Below are 23,491 nucleotides of genomic sequence, written 5' to 3'. Positions count from 1 at the left end.
ATCAGTGACCCGTTCATGGCTACTACCAGAAGAGATTTGAATTCTGAACTCTTCCCTACTCCTTCAGATTCCTCTGAATCAGGAGATACAAGGACAGTGTTAACAGACACATGGACATGCAGCGACATTCTAATTACAGTATGTCCCCCCACCTAAACACACCTACACACACACAGTAAACACACTTTTCTCTCTCTCTCTCTCTCTCTCTCTCTCTCTCTCTCTCTCTCTCTCTCTCTCTCTCTCTCTCTCTCTCTCTCTCTCTCTCTCTCTCTCTCTCTCTCTCTCTCTCTCTCTCTCTCTCTCTCTCTCTCTCTCTCTCTCTCTCTCTCTCTCTCTCTCTCTCTCTCTCCTCTCTCTCTCTCTCTCTCTGTGTGACTCACCGGGGTCCCCCTCCTCCTTGTCGGACCTCATGTCCTCCTCTGCACACGCTCCGTAGGGCTCCACGGTCAGTGCTGGTGTGTGTTCTCATTGTTGGCAGACATAACTCTCACACACACGCACACAAACACTCAGGAAAACTCCAAAGTCAGCCAGCCTACTCAGTCAATCGCTCCTAGCTCTACATACTGGCTCCACCCAATCAGATAACCAGGAATTGGTCTCTCGTGAGGGGGTTGTCTCTCCCTGTCTCTCTCTCTCCACCTCTCTATCTACAGAAACACACCTATTGGTAGTTTCCATTCCAGCCTTTCTGCTTCCACCCTTAGCCCCTCCTTGCAGCAACCCCTCCTAGGTGGACAATGACACTCATTCTTTCCTAACACACACCCACAAACAGGTTGAAGCTGCTGCCTCAGGTGTTTAACCAGGTAAGATATGTACTCTAGCTCCACCTAATGGCAAAATGCTGCAAGTCACTCCAGCGACATGGCAAATCTAGCCTGGCTCTGCCCTCCTACGTACTTCCACTCAATTTGGATTTTGCTTCTGTACTAGGTCTGGGAGTTTGACTTTGAAGTCGGTTTTCAGAAACACATTTTTTGTAGGTCCAATCAGCGAACAGAGGGAATGTCTGAGAATGATGACGTTAATGTCATGCACTTGTTTGAGTAGTTCAGTATTGGCGGCGGAGAAACATGCGAGCAAAGCTATTCTGTGGTTGTGGCAACGCTGCAGAAATTCCATAAGTTAAAGCCGGAGCAAGAACATTTATTGCTGATATTTGTTGGTGGCCATGATGTTGTAGCCCTCCTCCCCAAGGGGTTCGGTAAAAGTTAGATTTTCCTGCTACGGCAGCTAGCTCCGTTACAGTAGTGGTGAAGGAGTTGGCTCGTGTACAATCCTTCACACACCCACCGGTTCTACCATGCTCTACAAGAACGCCCTCAGAAGCTGTTCAGCGTGAAGTCATCGAAACAGGCTACAGGATAACCAAACCAGTGGTTTATCCAGGAGCGAGACACCGTCAGATGCTAGAGCTTAGCCTCATGTTATCAAAGACATGACAACTTACCTGACTGACATATATATCTATCAAAGGACACGTTGCCCTGAAACTGTCCAAACATCACACACCACCTAGTCTGTCTGCTCGTGTACTGGAGCTGTCTGTCCATCCGTCATCATTTGGTTTCTCTCTCAGATGGTTCTCCTACCCGGTGTCAATGTGGATGGCAACACACAGCGGCCAACTACAGTAAGCCTGCAGGCTGCTGCCGTGCTGCCTCGACTTGGACTCAGTCCAGCTGGAAAGACTGGAATGTTGGTCGTTAGGACAGACCCTTGAGTAAGGGATGCAAGAGCAATGGAAATAAGGAGCAGGGAAGTGATGGAGAGAGCAGAGATGGTGAGAGAGAAAAAATGCCAAGAGCCATCAATCGTGGGGTGACAGAGAGGAAATAAATGAGAGAATGGAAGGGATGAAGGGAGGAGGTACGGAGTGACAGTGTGAGGGACTCATGGACTTCCAAGCAGATCAGATCTGAGGGAGGTGAAGCGTTCATCAAGCTGGACCGATTCTGTTTTGACAATATGTCATCACCGTGACTGCATCTGCGTGTATTCACGACGTGGATGCGCCTCACCCCCCCCCCCCCCCCCCCCCCCAGTTACCTTTGTCAAGGGAGGAGTCAGGAGTGCTGAAGTCCATCAGGCTGGAGATCTCTGTCTGGTAACACATGCCTGTCAGCTTCTGTCTGTGGTGAAGCGCCGGCTCTGTCAGAGAAACACAACAACACACGGGAATACATGAGATCAGAGCAGAGCGGCGGAGCAATTAAGCACACGCAGGCTCGGCTGCTCGTACGACGGGCTCCGTTGGCCAGGCTCGTCTCACGCCTCTCCCCTCCTCTCTGTCTCGCACTCCTTCCTTATTTCTCTTCTAGATTTCCGTGTTTTAAATTAGAGCTGAACCTGAAGTATTGGAGCCAGCCCTCATTACCATCCTCCCCTTACCTCATCTCCTCCCCTCTTCCACCTACCCATTACCCGCCTCCTCCTCCTACCTATTCCACTCCTCATTGTCTTCCTCCTCCTCCTTCTCCACCCCCTTGCCTCATGGTTTTAATTCACTGCCTATGAGAGACTATAAAAATACACACCAATTTTTTCCGCAAAGTGAAAGCAGCCATATCCCTGTTGAGCCATAGCTGTTTTCTGAAGCAGGCCCCAAACAGTGAGGTTTGATCATCAAAAAATCCTCTAAAGGCAGCTTTGTGTCCCTGGTATTGATTGGAGGTATTCTCATTACCATTTCAAGGCCAGTCAAATACAATTACTGCTGCACAGTATTGGGCTAGACAGATGAATAGAAATCTATGTAAGAGCTGCCAAAGATTGTACATTGTTGTCAATCTTCATACGAAATTGTATTTTGTCCAACAGGATATATTTCTTATCACTTGGCAAGATAACTTTCATTCCCCGCCTTGCTCCTTATAAGAAAACAATGTAAAATTTGCAAGAATGTGCCAGTAAGAGATTCTGCAGAGCCCAAGGGGATACTCCAAAAACCTCCCTTAACATTTCAGAAGCAGACAGACTGTGGGGTAACCCTGGACACCATCCTCAGCAGACTCTGGAGGTCAAAGGTTGTTGGAGATGCCAGTGTCTGGGACAACACCGGAAAATATGATGTCACTTTGACCCCTACCATAGGTTGGATTCCAGCTCTGTTCTTCTGATTCATCAACCTCTCCAACCACATTTAATGACTAAATATATTACGATGAAAAATTGCCATTAAAACCTTCATATCAAAATATATCTCACCGTGAACATTTTTACGATGATAATTCTCTGTGAAAATTAAAAAGAGACCTTCTCTCCCCTCAAGCAAGGAGACAGAAGTGACTGCATAGCGGGATGGGGGAAATATCCCAGTTATTCATGTAATCTGCCCAGCAGTTACACTAACCCACACATCCCCCAGGAAACATAGAAATAACACTCATAGATCCGGCATGTCCCAGGTTACGTAACCACAGACAATAGGAGAATGATACGAGAAACTCTGCAGTGTGTTATTTCTTGTAAATGAGAAAAACGTTGGTTTGTCCTTCAAGCGTTCATTGTCAAACTGCAGGACTTTGGCTGCCTGGCTGAATCATGCAGTTCACTTACAGCACCAAGCTGCAAGGTATAATAAAACTGGTCTAATGTAGACTTTTGTCGTTTGAAATTGTCATGGAAATTGTTTCCACCATAACTGCTCTCCTCCTTCGGGATTTAAATAAATGATTTTATTTGTTCATTTGAGTAGACGAGGCTATAAGCAAGTAAATGTTGTTTTCCATCTAAATGCGATTTCCTGGTAATATCACAGGGAATAGATTAAGCATTTTATGGTTAATATGCTGGTTTGTCTTCTGCCTTTTTAGAAAACAATGGATTTGGTTCCCTCAGGGGGTTCAAACCCCACTTCATCCAACATCCAACCCTGGTCTACCACCAGAGCCAGGAGACATCAGTATGGTATGGAGATGATTAGTGAGCATCCAAATTGTTAGCCACCCCATAAAGCAGCACTTTTGCACCCAACACAACAGTGTTTCTACATGTCTGCTCTAAACTGTCCTCATTGTGGACACATTTGTTGAAAGGCTTCAGAAGTCTTTATTGCCTGTCCATCTGACCCCACCTCTGGTTCTGTCAGCAGCCGGTGGTGTTCCTTCTCTAGGAGATTCAGGCTCGGTCAACCTCCAGGCCAGGCCACAGAATACTGACAGGGGGGAAATAGAGGGCCCAGATCTCACACGTTCACCGGCCAGCCCAGCCCAGCCCAGCACAGCCCAGCCCAGTTCTGTTCTGCAGCCACCACTACCATGAGCCCACCCAGCATCCCAAGTCAGTGATGCATCACTACAAATCACCCCTGTGACTGGGACTGTTGAGAAATCAAACATTATTGCAAAGACATACATTTACAGGCACTCTATTCAAACTAGAGGCACCCTGACAAACTGCATTGAAATATGTCAGTTTCATATTGTAATCACACCTCGTTTGACGGATGGGAATCCTACAGCTGGTGCATTGATGAGATAATGGGACGTAATTATCAGCAGTAAATTATATCCCTCAGCCAAAAGGACTGGTCTCCACTTTTCTCTTTCCTTCAGGAGAAGTGAGAGACAACCTTTTCCTTAGTGACCAACTCCAAATCAGTCTCCTTGTCACATCTAAGGCTGTAGGCTGCCACACATCTTAATTATGGGGCTTCAACACCCAGCCCAAACATCTTAACAGCAACAGTCATTCCTCTCCACCCTGGCCTGCCTGACTGCCTGAGGCTCAGCCCTGGCTGTCTATTCATCTGGATTTATGATCACAGGTGACAGCAGCCATTGACTGGTGCTGCATTGGCAGAGCATCAGCTCTGGGCGATTGGCTGCCTCAAGGCTACTGTGATCCACAGGGCCAAGATGCAGACAGCACTGTGGCACTGAGAGTTGTCACACACGCACTCACAAACACACACTCCCAAAACAGGCTCCTTCAGGGATACATCCATTAGCTTTATGAGGGAAAAACAGAGGAGAGTTCAGTGTTGGCGGGGATGAGGCCAGGGCCGCTCTATTCTGGGGCTATTGTAGAACCCCGCAGGCATGTTTGACAGAGGCAGGATTTAATAGCAGGTTGAAGGAGACTGAACCGCTGCTCGATGAGTGCTGGGTCGTCTGTAGCGTTTCATTCTCCCGTTCGAATCGTTTCTGTTTACCACGGCAACACAGGCAACCCTAGCACTGGAGAACCGTCCGCATCGCACAGTCCGGTGGCTGGTTTCTCAAGTTCTTCAGTCACAGGAGGGAGGGGCTTCTCTCATCGTCAGCAGACATCATAAACAGCACAAACATGACGAGGCTAAATGTGGACGTCAGCCCTGTTTGATACCCTGGGCTCATGTGGGCTTGAGGGAGATCAAAGGCTGGCCACTGAGCTGCCAAACTGGAGACCAGGGGGCTACAGTCTATAGCTGAGCTTACACTATCTGGTCGACACAAGGACTATCTGATGGACACTATTGATCTCATCCCCGAAGCTGGCTGAGGGCCGTGGAGAGCTTGCGTCTAAGCCCGCCTAAAAAAAGGGATTATGTACAGTGAATCACAGACTAACTTGTCAAACCGAGTCTCTCTGATGAGTAAGAACCCAGACTGTTGATTGGCTGATGTCAATAACTCATCATCTGTTGCTGAGGGGCATATTGCCCTTACCGTTAGGACGAACAGAAAGTTCCCCGCTGCTGGACAAGCTTTAATGGCCTCGCCAAGCTGAGTCATGAGATAATGATGTTCTCCCTCAGGTGCACACCAGCTCGGCCCTAAATCTCAGAGAGGCCCCAGAGGCGCGCGGCTGAACTTTCAGTGGGTCAGCCGTCCAACAGGGAGCTTGGCCAGAAAGGTCATTGGAACTTGACATTTTAATGTCTTCTCCCTTAGTGGGCTTGAGTGTGAGGAGAATGTTCGACACTAATGACTTTTAACGCCAGGAAGAAACGGCAGCACCGGGGGTGATATTCAGCTCCAGAACAAAGTTTCTTCAGCGTGTATGGGGAAGAAATCTAACCAGCTGGAAGCAACTTGTAGAGTTACTTGTAAAATGTGTTTTGAAATTGCTGCAAGCTTTAGGGTCCTTCTCATCTCAAATGGATGAAAGAAAAAGCAACACAGAACGCAGAAATAAACACTGATTAAGAGAGAAACTACGAAGAACCATTACAGACCACATAGCGCCTCATGCACACACACACACACACACTCATCATGGCTGATGGTCTTGGTCACAGCTGGGCTGGTCCCTCATCACAATGACCCGAAAGCTTTACTGGACCTGCCCCAAGATGAGGGCGGATTTAAAACCAAGATTAAGAGTGAAAATCTGTCTGGAAGAAATCCAGCACAGACCCAACCATAGTACAAATCCCCTTCTCCCTCCCTGGCCAGCTCAGCCCCGGATCTTCTGGTGCCAAAGCTCTGTCCTCTCAGCTGGAGAGAGGGCGCCGAGGCTGGGATGAGGGCAGGACCGGCTGGTCACCAGGGAGGGTCAGCATGGCTCCCTCCTCTTTAGTATGCTGTGTAGAGGGACATTGGGAGAGCGCGAGTGCCTTTCTGACCCTCTGTCCCTGAGGCGTATGCATCTGATTACTATACTGGCCTGGTAGTCACGCATAACCCCGCCCCTATTCCCTCACCCCCAGCCCTCAGCTTCTCTTGGCCCAGCCCAGCTGCCTGAAACCCCCTCACTGGGTTCCTCTACTCCTTCGGCAGCTCCTCTAACGTCACCCTCTTCCTAGGACATCTGGACAGAGCTGAGAGGAAGACATCACTGTTGGCGTGTCTGGGCCACAGGACCAGACAGAGACACGCACACAGATGAACAGTAACATCTGTACTGCCATCTCCACAGACAGAAGCCCACAGATTAGCACTGAGCTCAGGGGTACATAGTGAGGATTTCTTGCTGACATATATACAAACCCATACATATACAATTCAATATGTTTCAATTTGATCAATTCAGGACTCTGGTTCAATATCAGCAGTTCAATACCGTAGTAGCTCTATATTCTACAGCACTATAAGGCAGTAAATGGCCTCTATGGAACAGAGAGACTTTTTTAATGGAAAAGTTTTATTCAGCAGTCTGAATAATTCAACACAAAGCTGTGTGTGAATGTGTGTACATAAGTGCATCTAAGTGTGTGTGCGCCTATCTCTGGACGACTGTGTGTCTGTGAAAGTTTGTAAGAGCTTTGTTTAAGTAGTGCAGAATATAGTGAGCCGATTAGCATCCCAGCCAACCAGCCAGTCAGCCAACCAGTCAGTCAGCCAGGCAGCCAAGCAATCAGGCTGGAAAATAGGCTTTTGTGTGTCCTAGGATCCCTTCTGTGCTGGTGGAAAATCACGGCAGGAACCTCCACAATCAGTCCACATGTGGTCCACAACAACCCAATACAAGTTTCACTTGGCTTTTGCAGTACTTCCCATCAGAATCCACACACACCACACACATCTCTGAAAGTAAGACCTTTATTTACAAGGTCCACTTATTGTTCTGCAACATACATGTTTGAAGCCGCCCGGGCTTTACTTAATGGGGGAAATGCAGGAGACTGGTGTAGGAGCTCTTCATCAGCCCCCGGCCCTCACCCCAGCCCTCACCCCAGCCCCCTGCCTCACCCCAGACCTCACTCCAGCCCCCTGCCCTTACCCCAGCCCAGCTGCCCTCACCCCGGCCCCCCTGCCCTCACCCCGGCCCCCAGCCCCCAGCCCCCGGCCCTCACCCCAGCCCCCCAGCCCTCACCCCAGCCCCCTGCCCTCACCCCAGCCCCCGGCCCTCACCCCAGCCCCCAGCCCTCACCCCAGCCCCCTGCCCTCACCCCGGCCCCCAGCCCCCAGCCCCCTGCCCTCACCCCAGCCCCCGGCCCTCACCCCAGCCCCCAGCCCTCACCCCAGCCCCCAGCCCTCACCCCAGCCCCCTGCCCTCACCCCGGCCCCCAGCCCCCAGCCCCCTGCCCTCACCCCAGCCCCCGGCCCTCACCCCAGCCCCCCAGCCCTCACCCCAGCCCCCCTCCCCTCACCCCAGCCCTCACCCCAGCCCCCTGCCCTCACCCCAGCCCCTTCCACCAGCTCCCACTCTCCCTGCCAAGGGCCTTAACATAACAGACATTCTAACGGCCTGATACATTTGACTGGCAGCGAGTTGAATGTAGTCAACATTTATCCAAAATCAATGTTGGAGCAGGGAGTGTATAGAATACAGCAGCTGGGTTTGTTTTGCCCGCTCCTCTGGAGTCAGAAACTAGGCTGCAGGCCGGGGCCTGGGAGGGGTCAGGGTGAACTGCCTCAACTGTCAATCAAGGATGTTTCAACTACAATCTGTAGTCTGTTTGTATGTTCATTATATCCCTACCATCCTTGGAGAAAGTCCTTTTTACCTGCAACCTTTTTTCCTTCGAACTTTGTTGGAACTGTGTTTTTCTGTGTGAACTTCACACTCTGATCAAAATAAACGTCAGTTACCTTCTAAATGGTGAGCCAGTCAAGTACATCTAAAGTATTTGAATGGGGTTTGAATCTAGAGTCTGTCCGCCACCGTCTCTACCATGGATGTAATTACCAACAGCAAAGAGGCAGTGGCAACATTTTCACAGCTAGAGAGCCAGAGCTGTCAAGAACTCTGTTACCCACGCCGCACCACTCTGTACAACATAATCACAGTCTGCTCTGTTGTTAACAACATCAATGTCTGTTCTCTCTCTCAAAATACATTCATTAAGCATTCATTGGGCCACATCCAAGGTTTTTGCACTGTAAAACCTTGTCTCCAGTTCTGAGGTAGTGTACAGTTAGCTCATTTGTTCAAGACAGCTCAGTCAATGAACCTCTGTTTTCCTATAAACCGTCATAATCGCAGAAGTTCAGAAGTTGGGCTGTGCTCCTCATAGGGCTGGTGTGATGAGCGGAGTGAGATCCCTCTCCCTGTGCTGTGACTGTGTTTCTCCCTGAGGCAGCTAGCTGTCGGTCTGGACTGGTCCCCGAGGCCAGAGCCTCGTCTGGGGGCAAGGCTGCAACTCCATGGCCCACAGCTCAGCCTCATTCTAATTGACAGATACCTTTCTGAGGCTCCTCTGGACGATGACAGATTTGATTGGAAGCAGATTTCTCCAGGCGTGCAGACAGGCCGTCTTCACCCAACACTCGAAGGCAGCTGGCCATGCTCAGATAACTCACTTTACACCATAACTCACTCTGAGAAGCTTAAGAAGACGCTCATTCAACACGGTCGAGCAGTTTGCCTTCGAAGTTTGTGAAAAGTATGTGTAGAGGAACAGATTGTCAGACTATTTTTTGAATAAAGGCAGAATCCACAAACTAAGAACATGGGTCCTGGTAGCCTGGAGCAGGTCTGTACTGTACACTTTCTCATAACTAAGTGGGACATTGTAGACAGATGGGGTTTAAATACCATCCATACTGTTTTGGCCTCATCAAGAGATCTGATCATCATCATAGTCTTCACCTCATCACCTCAGTCATGAGCAGTGTGTTGCTCCTGTTCTAATGCTTCAGTAGTCCCCATCTGAGATAAGACTAGATACGTACTAATCCACCAGGCTGGTGTCTGAAGACCCACCAAAAGGGCTGGGACATGTAGTTTTACAGTACATCTGTTTTCTGCAACAGTAGATCCCTGCCTGAGTTAATGTTTAACATCAGAGGGCAGCAAGTTCCGTGGAACACCACTCACCAGATGTTTCTTTCCTATAAACCCCCACACACACAAGGACACATTACAGCAAAGTACTGTACTTGGTGAAAGATTGCTGCGAATTTGCATCTCGAACAGCCCCTAAATATTATCCCTAAAAAATCATTTTGGACAGAAAGTGTCATGTGTCACCAATTATGTTCAAATAAACAGTCGATAATACATCAAATAAATGATTTATCAATACATTAAATAGATTTCAGAATTCAGTCAGTATTGAAGTACTGAGTCAAGGATTCAGAAATGATCTTACGGAATGGGGCTCTAAATGTAACATCACTTCTGCCTTGACATGTCATCATATCCTCCTATCCAGGTTGCTAGGCAACGGTTTCCCGGGCAACCATAGGCTTAAACTTTAATCCCCCCCTTCTAAAGAAAAGTGCTACAGAACCGCAGAGGTTGAAAAGTCTGGCTGGGAATAAAACAGCCTGGCTGATGAGCAGGGAAGCCAAGTCTTGACTGATGTGAGCCATTAAAAAAAAAGGCAAAGTTCTTAGAAGTCCTGTTCACTAACCATCGCACCACCACCCAGCTCCCAGGTCTCATTATACAGCACCAACTCCCAGTCCTTCTCCAACCAAACTAGACAAGAGCTCTCACACTTACTAATACATCACACATTCTGTGGATCGTCTGGGAAAAAACATACAATCGCACAAACTGCACTGGAATAAAAAATTCCAAACCTGACTATAATATGACTGGCTATTTCTGTGACCCAAGTGGAAAAGGAATATACTTAAATCAATCTCAAATTAATTAAAAGGTATTAAATGAGATTGGACCTGGAAGCCTACTAAAAATGCACAGATTTTGTATATTCACATAATTATTGACAACGTTCATATTTGTAAGTAGGTTTGTATTTAAGTATATATTTAAGCATAATATTCTTTCACTGGTGGAGTAAACCATTTCTGTCAATAAAAAGGAAAAAGAAAGAACCTTCTGGTGGTTTTGCTTCCAAGAGCAGCTGTGATTTGAGCTTGGTTCTGAGGCTGGTTAAGTCAGATCAGGTTGTGATGGTGAGTGTTCCCTTCTGGAAGACTGACAGAGCAGGAGAGATTGTTGCTCCACTTTTTTTTTTTACACACCTGAAGATTTGAACTGTGGCGTGATGCAATCATAAGGCGTGTGTCAGGCCTGTTTTCACCTGTATATGCATGTAAAACACTGTAAACCACATAGCACTATTGTACCATGAAAGAGAGAGGGAGGAGAGAGAGAAACAAACGAAAGTAAAAGAAAAGAAAGAGAATGAAAAGAGACAGACCCAGGGGTCCTCATTCATTTCAGTCTGACTGGGGCTGTTGCCTGCACTGTGGCACCAATTAGATGAGTCATCCTCATCCTTCAATCATCCACATCATGGTTCTATCATGGAACACTCCGTCCTGCTGTAACATTGTCCTGCATTGCAATACATGTACACACACGTGCACACACACACAGCAGGTGTGGTCAAACCATGTTACTATCTAGGGTACGCATGGATTTTCCTGTTATGCCTGCACAGTCTCCTCTACCAGCACCTCTCAAGTCTCACCTCCCAGCACCTCTCCTGTCTCACCTCCCAGCACCTCTCCTGTCTCACCTCCCAGCACCTCTCCTGTCTCACCTCCCAGCACCTCTCCTGTCTCACCTCCCAGCACCTCTCCTGTCTCACCTCCCAGCACCTCTCCTGTCTCACCTCCCAGCACCTCTCCTGTCTCACCTCCCAGCACCTCTCCTGTCTCACCTCCCAGCATCTCTCCTGTCTCACCTTCGAGCACCTCTCCTGTCTCACCTCCCAGCACCTCTCCTGTCTCACCTCCCAGCACCTCTCCTGTCTCACCTCCCAGCATCTCTCCTGTCTCACCTTCGAGCACCTCTCCTGTCTCACCTCCCAGCACCTCTCCTGTCTCACCTCCCAGCACCTCTCCTGTCTCACCTCCCAGCATCTCTCCTGTCTCACCTTCGAGCACCTCTCCTGTCTCACCTCCCAGCACCTCTCCTGTCTCACCTCCCAGCACCTCTCCTGTCTCACCTCCCAGCATCTCTCCTGTCTCACCTTCGAGCACCTCTCCTGTCTCACCTCCCAGCACCTCTCCTGTCTCACCTCCCAGCACCTCTCCTGTCTCACCTCCCAGCACCTCTCCTGTCTCACCTCCCAGCACCTCTCCTGTCTCACCTCCCAGCACCTCTCCTGTCTCACCTCCCAGCATCTCTCCTGTCTCACCTTCGAGCACCTCTCCTGTCTCACCTCCCAGCACCTCTCCTGTCTCACCTCCCAGCACCTCTCCTGTCTCACCTCCCAGCATCTCTCCTGTCTCACCTTCGAGCACCTCTCCTGTCTCACCTCCCAGCACCTCTCCTGTCTCACCTCCCAGCACCTCTCCTGTCTCACCTCCCAGCATCTCTCCTGTCTCACCTTCGAGCACCTCTCCTGTCTCACCTCCCAGCACCTCTCCTGTCTCACCTCCCAGCACCTCTCCTGTCTCACCTCCCAGCATCTCTCCTGTCTCACCTTCGAGCACCTCTCCTGTCTCACCTCCCAGCACCTCTCCTGTCTCACCTCCCAGCACCTCTCCTGTCTCACCTCCCAGCACCTCTCCTGTCTCACCTCCCAGCACCTCTCCCGACTCCAACTCCCAGGGAACACAGCTAGGCCTCTGGGTCCTCCATACCAGGTGACAGTCCATCTCTCCCTCCTCTTCCTCCTTCTCCGAATCCCTCTATCCTTCCTGTCTTACTCGCTCCTTCACTGTCTGCATTCTGCATCTGTTTGCTTGTCCCTGATGAGGGATGTGCGGACTAGACGACCAGATTATCCTGTCCACGCCCCCCTTCCCTCTAACCACTTCCCCGACCCCACATTGGCCCCCATTGGATCCCCACACCCTGGCTGCACCCGGTTTCATTTCTATTCAGAGTGCATTTACAGCACATTTGTATTCGGGTAATCTGTACATTCTCTAATCCAGACAGATTTACAGTATAGAATTCCATCCCCACCCCCACCAGCATTGACTTCATCCCCACATGCAACCTCGTATGAAAGTCTCAGTATTATTGTGCCTCATCCACTACACCCAACATCCCCACCCCCACCATCATCCTGCCTCCTCCATCGCTACCCTCACCATCCCTGGTACCCCCCCACCCCCACACACACACACACACACTCACACACACACACACAAACATCTGCCCCAGTCTCCCTGCCATGGAGCCTAGGAGTCATTGAGACTACTGTGCCAATCTTTGGCCACTCTGCTGTGCAGTGGTGGCATCATACAGAAACACGAGGATGCAGGTTGTATTAGGAAGCTCAGGTCTGACTCTGAGACATACTGGACGGGAGGCTCCACTAGTCCTCTGATAGCTTGGTCAGGTGACAGCACTAAGGGATTTGAAAGCAGGTGTCAATCCTGATCACATCACACAAACACTTGTGTGGATGGGAGGGAGGGAGGGAGGGAGGGAGGGAGGGAGGGAGGGAGGGAGGGAGGGAGGGAGGGAGGGAGGGAGGGAGGGAGGGAGGGACTGAGATCAAACTAAGACCCACTCATGATATCAGCCTCTTCAGCCATACAATGTCTCTTCACGGAACCAGTATGAGTTTGTGTGTGTGTGTGTTTGTATGTGTGTCTAGGATCAGCTCCTACAGAGAACCTTCTTACTTTTGCTGCAGATAGCACACAGGGAAGTTGGTTTCAAGATGATGCGGTCTGTGCAAGCCTCAGTGCTTCAGATGGAACTCCAGCAGCAGGCACCCCAGCAGCAGCTCCACCTCACACCAGTAAGAGGAGCCACGACCAGAGGAACCTAATAAGCTGTGACACACACTGTCAGTCAGCCAGCTGTCAGTCTGCTCACCCACAGTGTTGGAGTACACGCTTCTCTGCTTTTCTCTATGGCCCTCTCTCTCTCTCTCTCTCTCTCTCTCTCTCTCTGTCTCTCTCTCTATCTCTCTCTCTCTCTCTCTCTCTCTCCGCCTGGCTGCTTGGTGTCTGTCTGTCTGTCTGTCTACCTGTCTACCTCTATCTGCATGTTTGCCTATACAGTATGCATGCATGTTTGTTTGCCTGTCTGCCTACCAGCCATATGTCAACTCTCTGACTCACTCACCCACACCATCCACTCCGCCCGCCCGCCCGCCCCCCCCACCATGCGCGCTCTTTCTCTTCTTCACTCTCTCTCTCTTTCTTTCTCTCACTCGCCTTCTCCCTTTCTCCCTGTCTCTCTTTCTCTCTTTCTCTCTCATCTGGAAAAGCAGTATACCACAGCCAAAAAAAATTTCCCATCAAGCACAACAAATACCATCTGTGCTTGTACAGGAATATAAATCAAGTTTGGACAAGGCTGCTTGTTCTGGACAACACTTGAACAAAGAGAGGGAAAGCAAAGAAACTGAGACTGACGAGAAGCAGGGGGAGAACGCCTTACGACCTTTGATGAACGCCACACAAAAGCACCTTTTTGCCCCATCCACAGCGAAGACTTGCAACGCTTAATTACTCTTACAACAAAGCAAACAACACAAATCCTCCTTGATCCATCCTAGTCCACACACCCACCCACCCACACGCCCACACCCAAGCCCTTTGAACGAAGAGCTGAACCATTGAGATTCTCATCAGCTCAGACACCAGTAAAATACCTAAAGAAAGAATACACTGCAAACCGGCTGGCTACGTTGCCTGAGACCCACGTCACACACCAGAGGAATGTGTGGATGGCCTTGCTCAAGCTGTCTAAACAGTTTATCAGCAAAAGACGGATGACACACTCGGAACGGGAGTCAAATTCCCATATTCCCGCCTCGAAAACACAGTGCACTCCGTGTAACCGTAAACTTCTGAGCAATGTGCTGAAACAGGGGAGGCTTCTAGACCCAAACCCACCAGACTCGGCGGAATTCCCCCTCTTGATTGCTTTGGGAGCTGGAGAGAGGACGCTGAACGGTCTCAACTCTGCCGTCTGCATTCCATGGAAGGCGAGGAGCAGCACACTGACCGGAGGGAGACTCAGTTCTCTCTGCTCTGCATAATAGGTACTAGGGCTGTCAAAACAGGTGATTGCCACCCTCTTTTTTTTCTTTCTTTTGTGTGCCTTTTAGTCAGAACTCAAAATGGATGAAAGGTTGTTTTTCTCACACTTCTAAATCTACACACAACGCCATTCGGAAAATTCATGTGCTGAGATATTTTGGACGAAACAATGAGAGAAAATGCATTGACTTCCTCAAGCCTACAGAATGACCCCTCTTGGTGTTCGGCTCGGTATCTTGGTGTCATATGCAGACACCAGCAGACCCATCCAACACTGAGCAATTCAGTGTTCAAGCCTCTAAGTGGAATTGGGCTGTAGACCAGACTACAGTATGTTATTAAAATACAGCAAGTCATGAAGGGTGAAGGGCTGCCAACTCTCACGCGTTGGCCGAGAGACACTCGCATTTCAACCAGTTCACATGCTCTCACGCCACACCTTGTATTTCTCACGCTGAGAAGGCAACGCCAACCAAGTAGCCCTGCTAACGTTGTAAACAGCTATGGAGGAGGCGCAGGGACACAGCGTGACGGCTTTGATTCTGGCCGTGGCCTGCATGTCTTCGTTTGGTGTACAGACAGGACAGATGCACAAATGAAACTAATTAACATGGGCAGTATGGTTGACAAACCCGTCAGACGTGCCAAAGCACATGACATTTGACTCTCAATTAAAAGCCTGGCCAATGAAACAAGCAGGACGTTCTCCATGGTTTGAAGTCGGCATTTGAGATCAGGCCACAGTAAAGATCAACAGGCTGTGCTAATCACAGCGCAGCACATCACTTTGCAGACGCACACCTAGCTTCTTATTTATTCATAAAGGTTGAACAGTAGGCCATGTACACAGGGATGCCACTTGACTCCTCACAGGGCTCCCGGCGGAGAGCTGAAAAGGTCAGCAATCAGACTAATAAGGTCAAAGTCTGACCTGGGATGGCAGCATTGATAAACTGACCCGAGAGGTATTAACTGTTGATTATGGACTTTTGACGTTCTTACAGGAGGGAGTAGAGAGAGAGAGAGAGAGAGAGAGAGAGAGAGAGAGAGAGAGAGAGAGAGAGAGAGAGAGAGAGAGAGAGAGAGAGAGAGAGAGAGAGACAGAGAGAGAGAGAGAGAGAGAAAGAGAGAGAGAGAGTAGGAATCAACCCCCAACTCTGGCCTACCTGCAGGTGTGTATATCACCTGCAAGACATGCACACACAGCCGCAGCCCTCCCCCGACCCCCACTCCCCCGCCCTCCTAATGATGCTTGCTTTACCACAGTCCTGAGACAGTGTGTTTAATGGACTGGGGTAGAAAATCAATCCCCTCCCCTCTCCTTGGCCGCCCCCCAGCCTCAGCCTCAGGGCCCGTTGAGAACAGTCTAGTGTCTGGTTCTCTTCTAGGTTTACTTCTCTGTCCTACTCAGCCATCAGACACTGTAAATCATCCACTCTCATTTTGATTACTCTAGTTAAACCTCTTTTCTTTCTTTCTGCCATGCCACAGCCTCTCCCCCCCCTCTCCCTTCCCCTCCCCTTCCCTCTCCTCCTTTCTTCTACAGACTAACCCCAGGCAAAGGTAGAGAGGCACCATGTCATTTGGTGAAATTGACCAATTTCAAGTCAGCCATTTGGTGCCATTCCGGTGGCACCGCCCACCTGGCCACCGGGTTGTGGAAAGTTGGCAGGATATTCATGAGCACTGGAACAGGAGCACTCTGGGGTCTTGAGAGCACATTCCTGGATGGGATGAGCAGCTGAGTCACTCTGGCCGTGGTTAATTAAGAGGACTTTGTGGGATAGCCTTCAGTTTGAATCCCCCCAACCACACATGCCCCACCAGTACCAGCCACACTGAATGCTATTCATTGTTCTTCTGCCAGTGTGGAAGATTCCACTGCTCGCGTCCTGTCTCTGAAGTCCTCCATGAGAAGCCCAACACAGACAAGCTGAGGATTATGGGGCAACTGAAAAATCACGTGAGGGGGATGACGTTTTCAACGAGGGGGCAGTCACAGCGTGAGGGGCATACCTGGTCCCACAGGGGGGATTCCTTGACCTGAAGTTGTCTGTGGAAACTGTTTGGAAGATGGCATGCACTTAAAAAAAATACTTGGCTGGTAATTGGATGACCCATCTGTTTATCCATGTCTATCCTCCGAACCACAAACAAATAACTTAGAGCTTTGCTAAAACGGAATCTCACATGGTAGTGATCTCAATCTCGAGGTGTCGCAGGATTAGGGATTTCTGGGGAAATGAGTTTCCGATTGGATGATAGGTAGATTGATGTGGGTGGTGCTCAGTAGTTTAAAGGGTGTTTCAGTGATGGTACGGACAAGACCGTGGTTGCCATGAGGAGAGCTGACAAACTTTAATCCGCCAGACCACAAGTTAGTAAAACCTGTCCTGAGAGTGTGTACAGTTCCGTTCCCCCCAGGGGTGGAGGGGTATGTAAACACATCTGGTCTGAAGCAACACACACACACCTCAGAGCATTAACAATGTCCATTTACAGCCGTGTAAGCACGTGTGTGTGAACGTGCAAGTGTGCATGTCAGCGTGTATACGTGCTGATGTTTACGCTGTGTTTGTACGCGTGTCTACCTGCGTGCTTGTCTACGTGTGGCTGTGTGCATCCTGGGTCGTGGAGAGGAAGCACAGTCCAAGCTGGTGTAATTACTGCCCTTCTAAATATTTGTGCAGAGCCTCCTCTTGTGGAGGCAAACAGAGAGGCCTGGCGTCGTCCTCCAGGGACGGCAGACTCACGGGGGGAAGAGGACGCTACCAGCTGGGCCGGATGTCAGTCTCTCAGTGTGTCTGAGCTGATAATCAATATCATACATCATACAAAGGGAACGTGAATGTTGATGCGATGTTTCCACATGTCGCTGTGGGGGGAGGCGAGGTTTTGTGTGCGCGATGTAAATCTAGCTGTGTTTCGCTCGATGACAGGAGGGCTGCTGAGAGAGCCAGAGAGAAGTGACATCTTGATTTGATGCACGAGAGAGCGGCTCCAACTCGGGAGTCGATCACAAACAACCGTCAGTGGAGGATTTCAGGTTGAGCAACTTCAATTTCGTCTGTGCTTCGCCTCACATCTCAGCCCCTCGTGTCGTTCCCGGTCTTCGACTGTGTGTCTGTGTTTGTACACTGAATGAGTGACGGAGTGCGTGTTCTTAGATGTGCGTGCGTGTGTGGTGTGTGAGTGTGTGTGTGTGTGTGAAAGGTGAAAAGGGAGGGTGGGATGTTGAGGGGGAGATGGGCAGAGAAGAGTCGGAGTGGGGCGGTGGCTTCCTAGACTTGGGTCATTATCTGGACCCTCCTGTGGAGAAAGGTGGGAGGGAGAAGGAAACAGGGTGGGGGGTGGGGGGACCTGACCCTCACCACAGCTAGCCAGGGGCCTCTGAACCCCTCACTATAAGCAGAGAACACAGGACCAACAGTCCAAACTCATCTCTCCATCTACCCCCCCCCGCCCCCCCCCCACCGTATGCATCTTTGAAGGTTATTTTCATGAAACCAGACAACAAAAGAGTAGGTGTTGAGATTGAATCTCGACTTTATAACTGAGCTCATTCCTCGGAGAGCTGGTCTGTCCTGGACCTCAGTCTAGTCCTGTCCTGAAACTCGAACTGGAACTACACATGTCAGATCACATAGATCTGCTCACCAGAGCAGGAAGCACTAAATCCCCCTCCAACATCCCATAGGGCTTCACCTCTCACACACGAGGCTAATCAAAACTAGGTTTCCACAACAGGAGATACAAGATAGCCACCATACAAAGGACATGATGGCAGCTTATGGTCTGATTTCCTGTCTAGATGTCTCTCTCTCTATGTCTCTCTCTATCGCTTTGACATACACACATGCTCTCTCTCTCCCACGCAGTTAATTGCCCTTGAGTAAAGGAAACATTCAGCGCGTCATTGCTTCTAATGTTATGAAGTAGGGGCCAGGGAGAGGGAAGGAGAAGAGGACTGAGAGGGGGGGAGAAGAAGCGCCTCTCTTCACTTCTTCTTGACCTACGACCTTGTGAGACACAGGATGTAAAAATGCTTCTTTACTATTAATCAGAATCATGTGGGAACCAAAATGGGACAGGAAGGGGGGGGGGGGTGTCATTCAACAAAACTTGGTCACTCTGTGACTCTGATTGGATTAAACAGAGGAATGTCTGTCAAACATTAGCTTTCTGATCTCCACATGAGCACCACACCGAGAGGCCATTTTGAGGGTAAATGGTTGATTTAATGTTACTTTACAGTAACCATTCTCTATATGCTGCAGCGAGGAACGACACACTAGGACAGGCCTGTCAGAGAGTATCCCTCACCGGTCTACCTATTAGAACCAGACCTGGATATTACTGGACAATTAGAGTGGGTCAGTCCCTTAGGAATTTAGAGTTGTTCTGAGAGCTGACCTTGCCATGGAAGTCCATGAGAATCACTTATCAAAATGCCATGTGGGTCAGATTAGAGGGTGCCAAGGGAGTTCTCCTGTTCAAATGACCATGCTCTGGGGGGGTAAGGCTTTTCTTAGAATTATATTTCTAGGAGAGTGAGACACACAGAGAGAGATAGAGAAAGATGGAGAGAGAGAGAGAGAGAGAGAGAAAGAGAGGGAGAGAGGGAGAGGGAGAGAGAGAGAGAGAGAGAGAGAGAGAGAGAGAGAGAGAGAGAGAGAGAGAAAGAAAGAGAGAGAAAGTGGGGGGGGGGGGGGGCGGCTCTGGGCCAGCCTCTGGCTCATTGTTTGGACACAGTTCCTCTCATGCTGCATTGGCCACAGACCGGGCGTGGTTGAGGGAGGCCGGGCAGGGAATTTGGGGGGAGGGGAAGAAGGGGGGGAAGGGTGTCAGGCACAGTGTGTTCTTTACTACTCTTTTCTAGAGAAGGAGGGAGGGAGGGATCGGTGCAGAGATGAAACCCAAGAGAGAGAGAGAGAGAGAGAGAGAGAGAGAGAGAGAGAGAGAGAGAGGAGAGAGAGAGAGAGAGAGAGAGAGAGAAAGAGAGCCCAAGAGAGAGAGAGAGAGAGAGAGAGAGAGAGAGAGAGAGAGAGAGAGAGAGAGATAGAGAGAGAGAGAGAGAGAGAGAGAGAGACTGTTCATGTGCCTCACCATGAGGTAATGAGAGATGCGGGGCCTTTAGCTATGGCTCCGAAACTCAGGCCAGATGGATGAGAGAGAAGTCACACTGCCTCACAACTTTGAATGCAGAACTCGACAACATGGACGCTCCACACATACTCCAGATACCACGTAATCTCCTCCGCCGAGAAAGAGAGGAGGCTTAACCGCTCTCTTCTGGTCCTATCATGACACTCATGAAAGGGTATACCTCTAACCACCTCTACAACACTTCTAGGGAGAGGGATTCTTGGTGGATTTGGACCAGGATTAGTCTGCGGTTCTCATGAGTGGGCTGCTTTAGGGCTGTGTCTTATGAGCTTTCTGTTCTTTGAGTTCTACTGGCAAATTCCCTGTCTGTGATTAACACACACACACTCATGCCTTCAAACACACAGAGAGAGAGAGAGAGTCAATCCCTTTGGATGACTGCAGGGCAGTGATCAGCCAGAGATATGAATAATAGAACAGCCCGTCTACAACCCTGTTTTCTAGGAGGACACAAATGTTTCCATTCTGCGCTAGCTTCTCCCCAGCCCAGATGTGTCGGGTGTGAAGCAGACATTTCACACCCCGGATGTCTCTCGCCCTCCTCTCTCCTCCCACTAAACACGTATCCAAGCGACAGTCATGCAGTCCCGGGAGGAGAAATACCGGCATGGTTTAGGTATGCTGAGCAGATCACACCAGACAGAGTGATGGATTGAGTATAGTAGCCAATAATGCGGGGGTGTCATCGCCACCCAGATGAATACATTACTGCCAGTCACCGCAATAGGAGGAGGCAGGATCATCTGGAACAGGCTGCCCTGCACCACTGAGTGGGCCTTGAAGTCTGGACTGGACTGCACTGGAGAATACAGTCCATTAGACGACTGTACATTCGTATTCTGTGCTGTTGGTATACTGTGCATTAGACTTCTGTACATTTGTATCCTGTGCTGTTAGTATACTGTACATTAGACTATTGTATTGTAGTATACTAGACTGTGGTATTATGTGCATCACACTACTGTACTGTCATATACTGTACGTTAGGATACTGTACATTAGGATAGTGGACTGTTATACTGTCTTTAGTATGTACTTTAGTATACTGACATAATGCTGTGCTGTAGAATACCGACCTGTAGTACACTGCACTGTAGTGTACTTAAGCATACTGACTTACATGATGCTATACTGTAGTCTGCTGACTTGTAGAAAACGAGTACAGGACATGATGACATGTCACGTGGTATACTAGACATGTAGGATGGTGGTTCTGGGGGACTCTGAGAGCGCGTCCACTGTACAGTGATGTAGTCTCTTGTCATCAGAGTGCTGCGCAGACGGACTTCAAGGGCAAGGGATGGCAGCAGAGAAATTGTTTTTATAGCCTTATTTGACATCTGTCAGTGATGGTGTTAAGGTTCCATAGAGGTGAAACTCATTCGTAGGACTTCAACCTGTCCTGTATAATTATGGACACAATGGTGGTTAGGGTTTGGTTGGCACTTCCGTAAAAGATTACTGAAACGATTGCAATCCACCGTATCACAACCGGTTGCAAATCCCTTTGGCACGTCAACTCACATTGTAAACACGTCGCTAACCTGCTTATTAACATGGATAGACAGCTATTGCACATTTGCATTCACCGCCTTTTTTTCTCTCATTATTCCCAAGAAAATGATTCCCATCATTATTTGACTATCCTAAAAAGGTTTGCTCAAAGTTTATGAGCAAGGTTTATTCCAGGACACAGCTGGTACACCTGGTACAGCTCAGGAGCTATGTTGGTCTTCCGTACTTCTAACAGCATAGTCTACATCACTAAACGCCTTGTTTCTGCATCAGAAGAGATTGTGGAGGTCATCTGAATTCATTTTCTTCCAAGGACTTTCACATAAAACCACATTAAAATATATATATAATTTTTTTCGTAACTACATTTTTTAAAATCCATATTCCATATTAAAACCTGCTGTTTTCACATTAGTACAGGGAGAGATCTACACTGTAGTTGTAGCCAGGCCATAGCCTTGGTCTAGCCTTGGGCAAACTGAGACAAGAAGGGTGGCCAGGGAGCAGAAGTTTACACCTACTCATTGAGGTGACCCCTGGCCTAAAATACCACATTAACAAATGCAGCTGTAGGGCCAAGGGAAGAGAACCCTTTTTTCTGGAATGGAACTGGGCCCTTGCCTTGCCTCGCTTTGTTTGGTGTTGTACCTAATCAGCTTGGCTGGGCCACAGTCACCTGACAGCAGTGGAACAGGAAGCATGACATCACCACTGGAATGTGGGGCCATAGCTGGCTGTAAATGCTGGAGGGGGAGGGAGGGAAATAAAGTAAAGAAAGAAAGTAAAGGGAAGGAATAAAAAGAATAAGGAGACAGAGAATAGGGAAAGACTCAAATCATCTAACCACAAATTGTATCTCTCATTGAAAAGGTATTTATTTGGGTCAGACCTTAAAGTGGGGATGCTAACAAGCTACTGGCAGCTGTTTAAATAGTCGAGGTAAGGTGGTGATATTTCACAGTGACCAGCCAACTCTGCCAGGGACCTCGTCCCCAAACATCACTCATCTGCAGCTGAGGTCACCGGTACCTCTACTTTAACTCCTTACAGACTGCTTACAGTACTGGACACACACACATACAGCATCTGTCACAATATAAACACTCTTAAAGGTTATGTGTTCCAGCACATTCATCCATTTTTCCCATGAAAGAGATTGGACTGTGACTTCAGCTCATGTTGGACCCTTAGGCAACAATACACACATACACACACACACAAATCGAGACAGAATCTGACACAAGCGCACACACACACACACCAAGTAAAGCCTACAGAGACATAACTGCTGCCTGGGAAACCAGCCTCAGCCCCAGTCCCTACCCTGGCCCGGTCCCAGTTTTGTTCCGGCCCCCACCCTGGCCCCCACCCTGGCCCCCACCCTGGCCCCGGTCCCAGACCCAGCTCCTGCCCAGGTCCCAGCCCCGGTCCTATCCTCAGCTCTAGTCTACCCTAACCTGTCCGAGTTCCTTGTAACAACTTTCTCATTCCCACCACCCCCCCTACCGCCCTACACTGTCAGGCCAGGGGATTGTTTCAAAGAGGAGGAAGTTAACAAGCGCAGAAGCATTGGAATGAGATCACCCTCTAAACACATTCCCCAAATACTTCCCACACTCGCTTTCAAAACAGCAACACATGTTCCTATGTTCACACACACACACACACACTCTCTTACTCTTACACCAGCCTTGATACACAGAGTATCCCCTTCACACACACACACTCACCGCGGTAGCGCAGGCTGTCCCCGTGGTGGTTGTGTTTGTGGTTCTCCAGGGCAGGCGGGCTTGTGGCTCCCAGCTCGGCCAGTCTTCGGCTGGTGGCAGAGAGCTCAGAGCGCAGGTTGGTCACCTCCTGACTGGCAGACTGGATGGCGCCATCTATCCTCTGAGCCAGCTGCTTGTTGTCCTCCATCATTTTAAGGATTTTCCCCTGAGGAGCAAATCCACACAGTGCAGCATGGTGTCATGGGGTGCATCAGAGGACAATGCAGAGTCCCTCTCCTCGTCCTTCTCCCGCCCCCCCTTGGCTCTCCTCTCTTCTCCCTCCTCCTCCAC

The 23,491-nt window shown here is 49.4% G+C and overlaps 1 protein-coding gene across 2 annotated transcripts in view; it reads right to left on the bottom strand.

Moving 5' to 3' along the window:
- kaznb (kazrin, periplakin interacting protein b) overlaps nt 1-23,491 on the bottom strand; it is a 66,704-nt gene that overhangs the window by 11,892 nt on the left and 31,321 nt on the right. For both annotated transcript variants that reach the window (XM_047026107.1, XM_047026106.1), the window contains exons 3-4: nt 23,162-23,366; nt 2,056-2,157 (exon numbers count right to left, since the gene is read on the bottom strand). In XM_047026107.1, coding sequence (XP_046882063.1) covers nt 2,056-2,157; nt 23,162-23,366 — 307 coding nt within the window. The remainder of the gene's footprint in view (nt 1-2,055; nt 2,158-23,161; nt 23,367-23,491) is intronic.

Source organism: Hypomesus transpacificus, chromosome 9 (assembly GCF_021917145.1).
Source record: "Hypomesus transpacificus isolate Combined female chromosome 9, fHypTra1, whole genome shotgun sequence".
Taxonomy (NCBI): domain Eukaryota; kingdom Metazoa; phylum Chordata; class Actinopteri; order Osmeriformes; family Osmeridae; genus Hypomesus; species Hypomesus transpacificus.
Note: the sequence above shows the minus strand (reverse complement) of the source record. Positions and strands in the feature narration are given on the sequence as shown.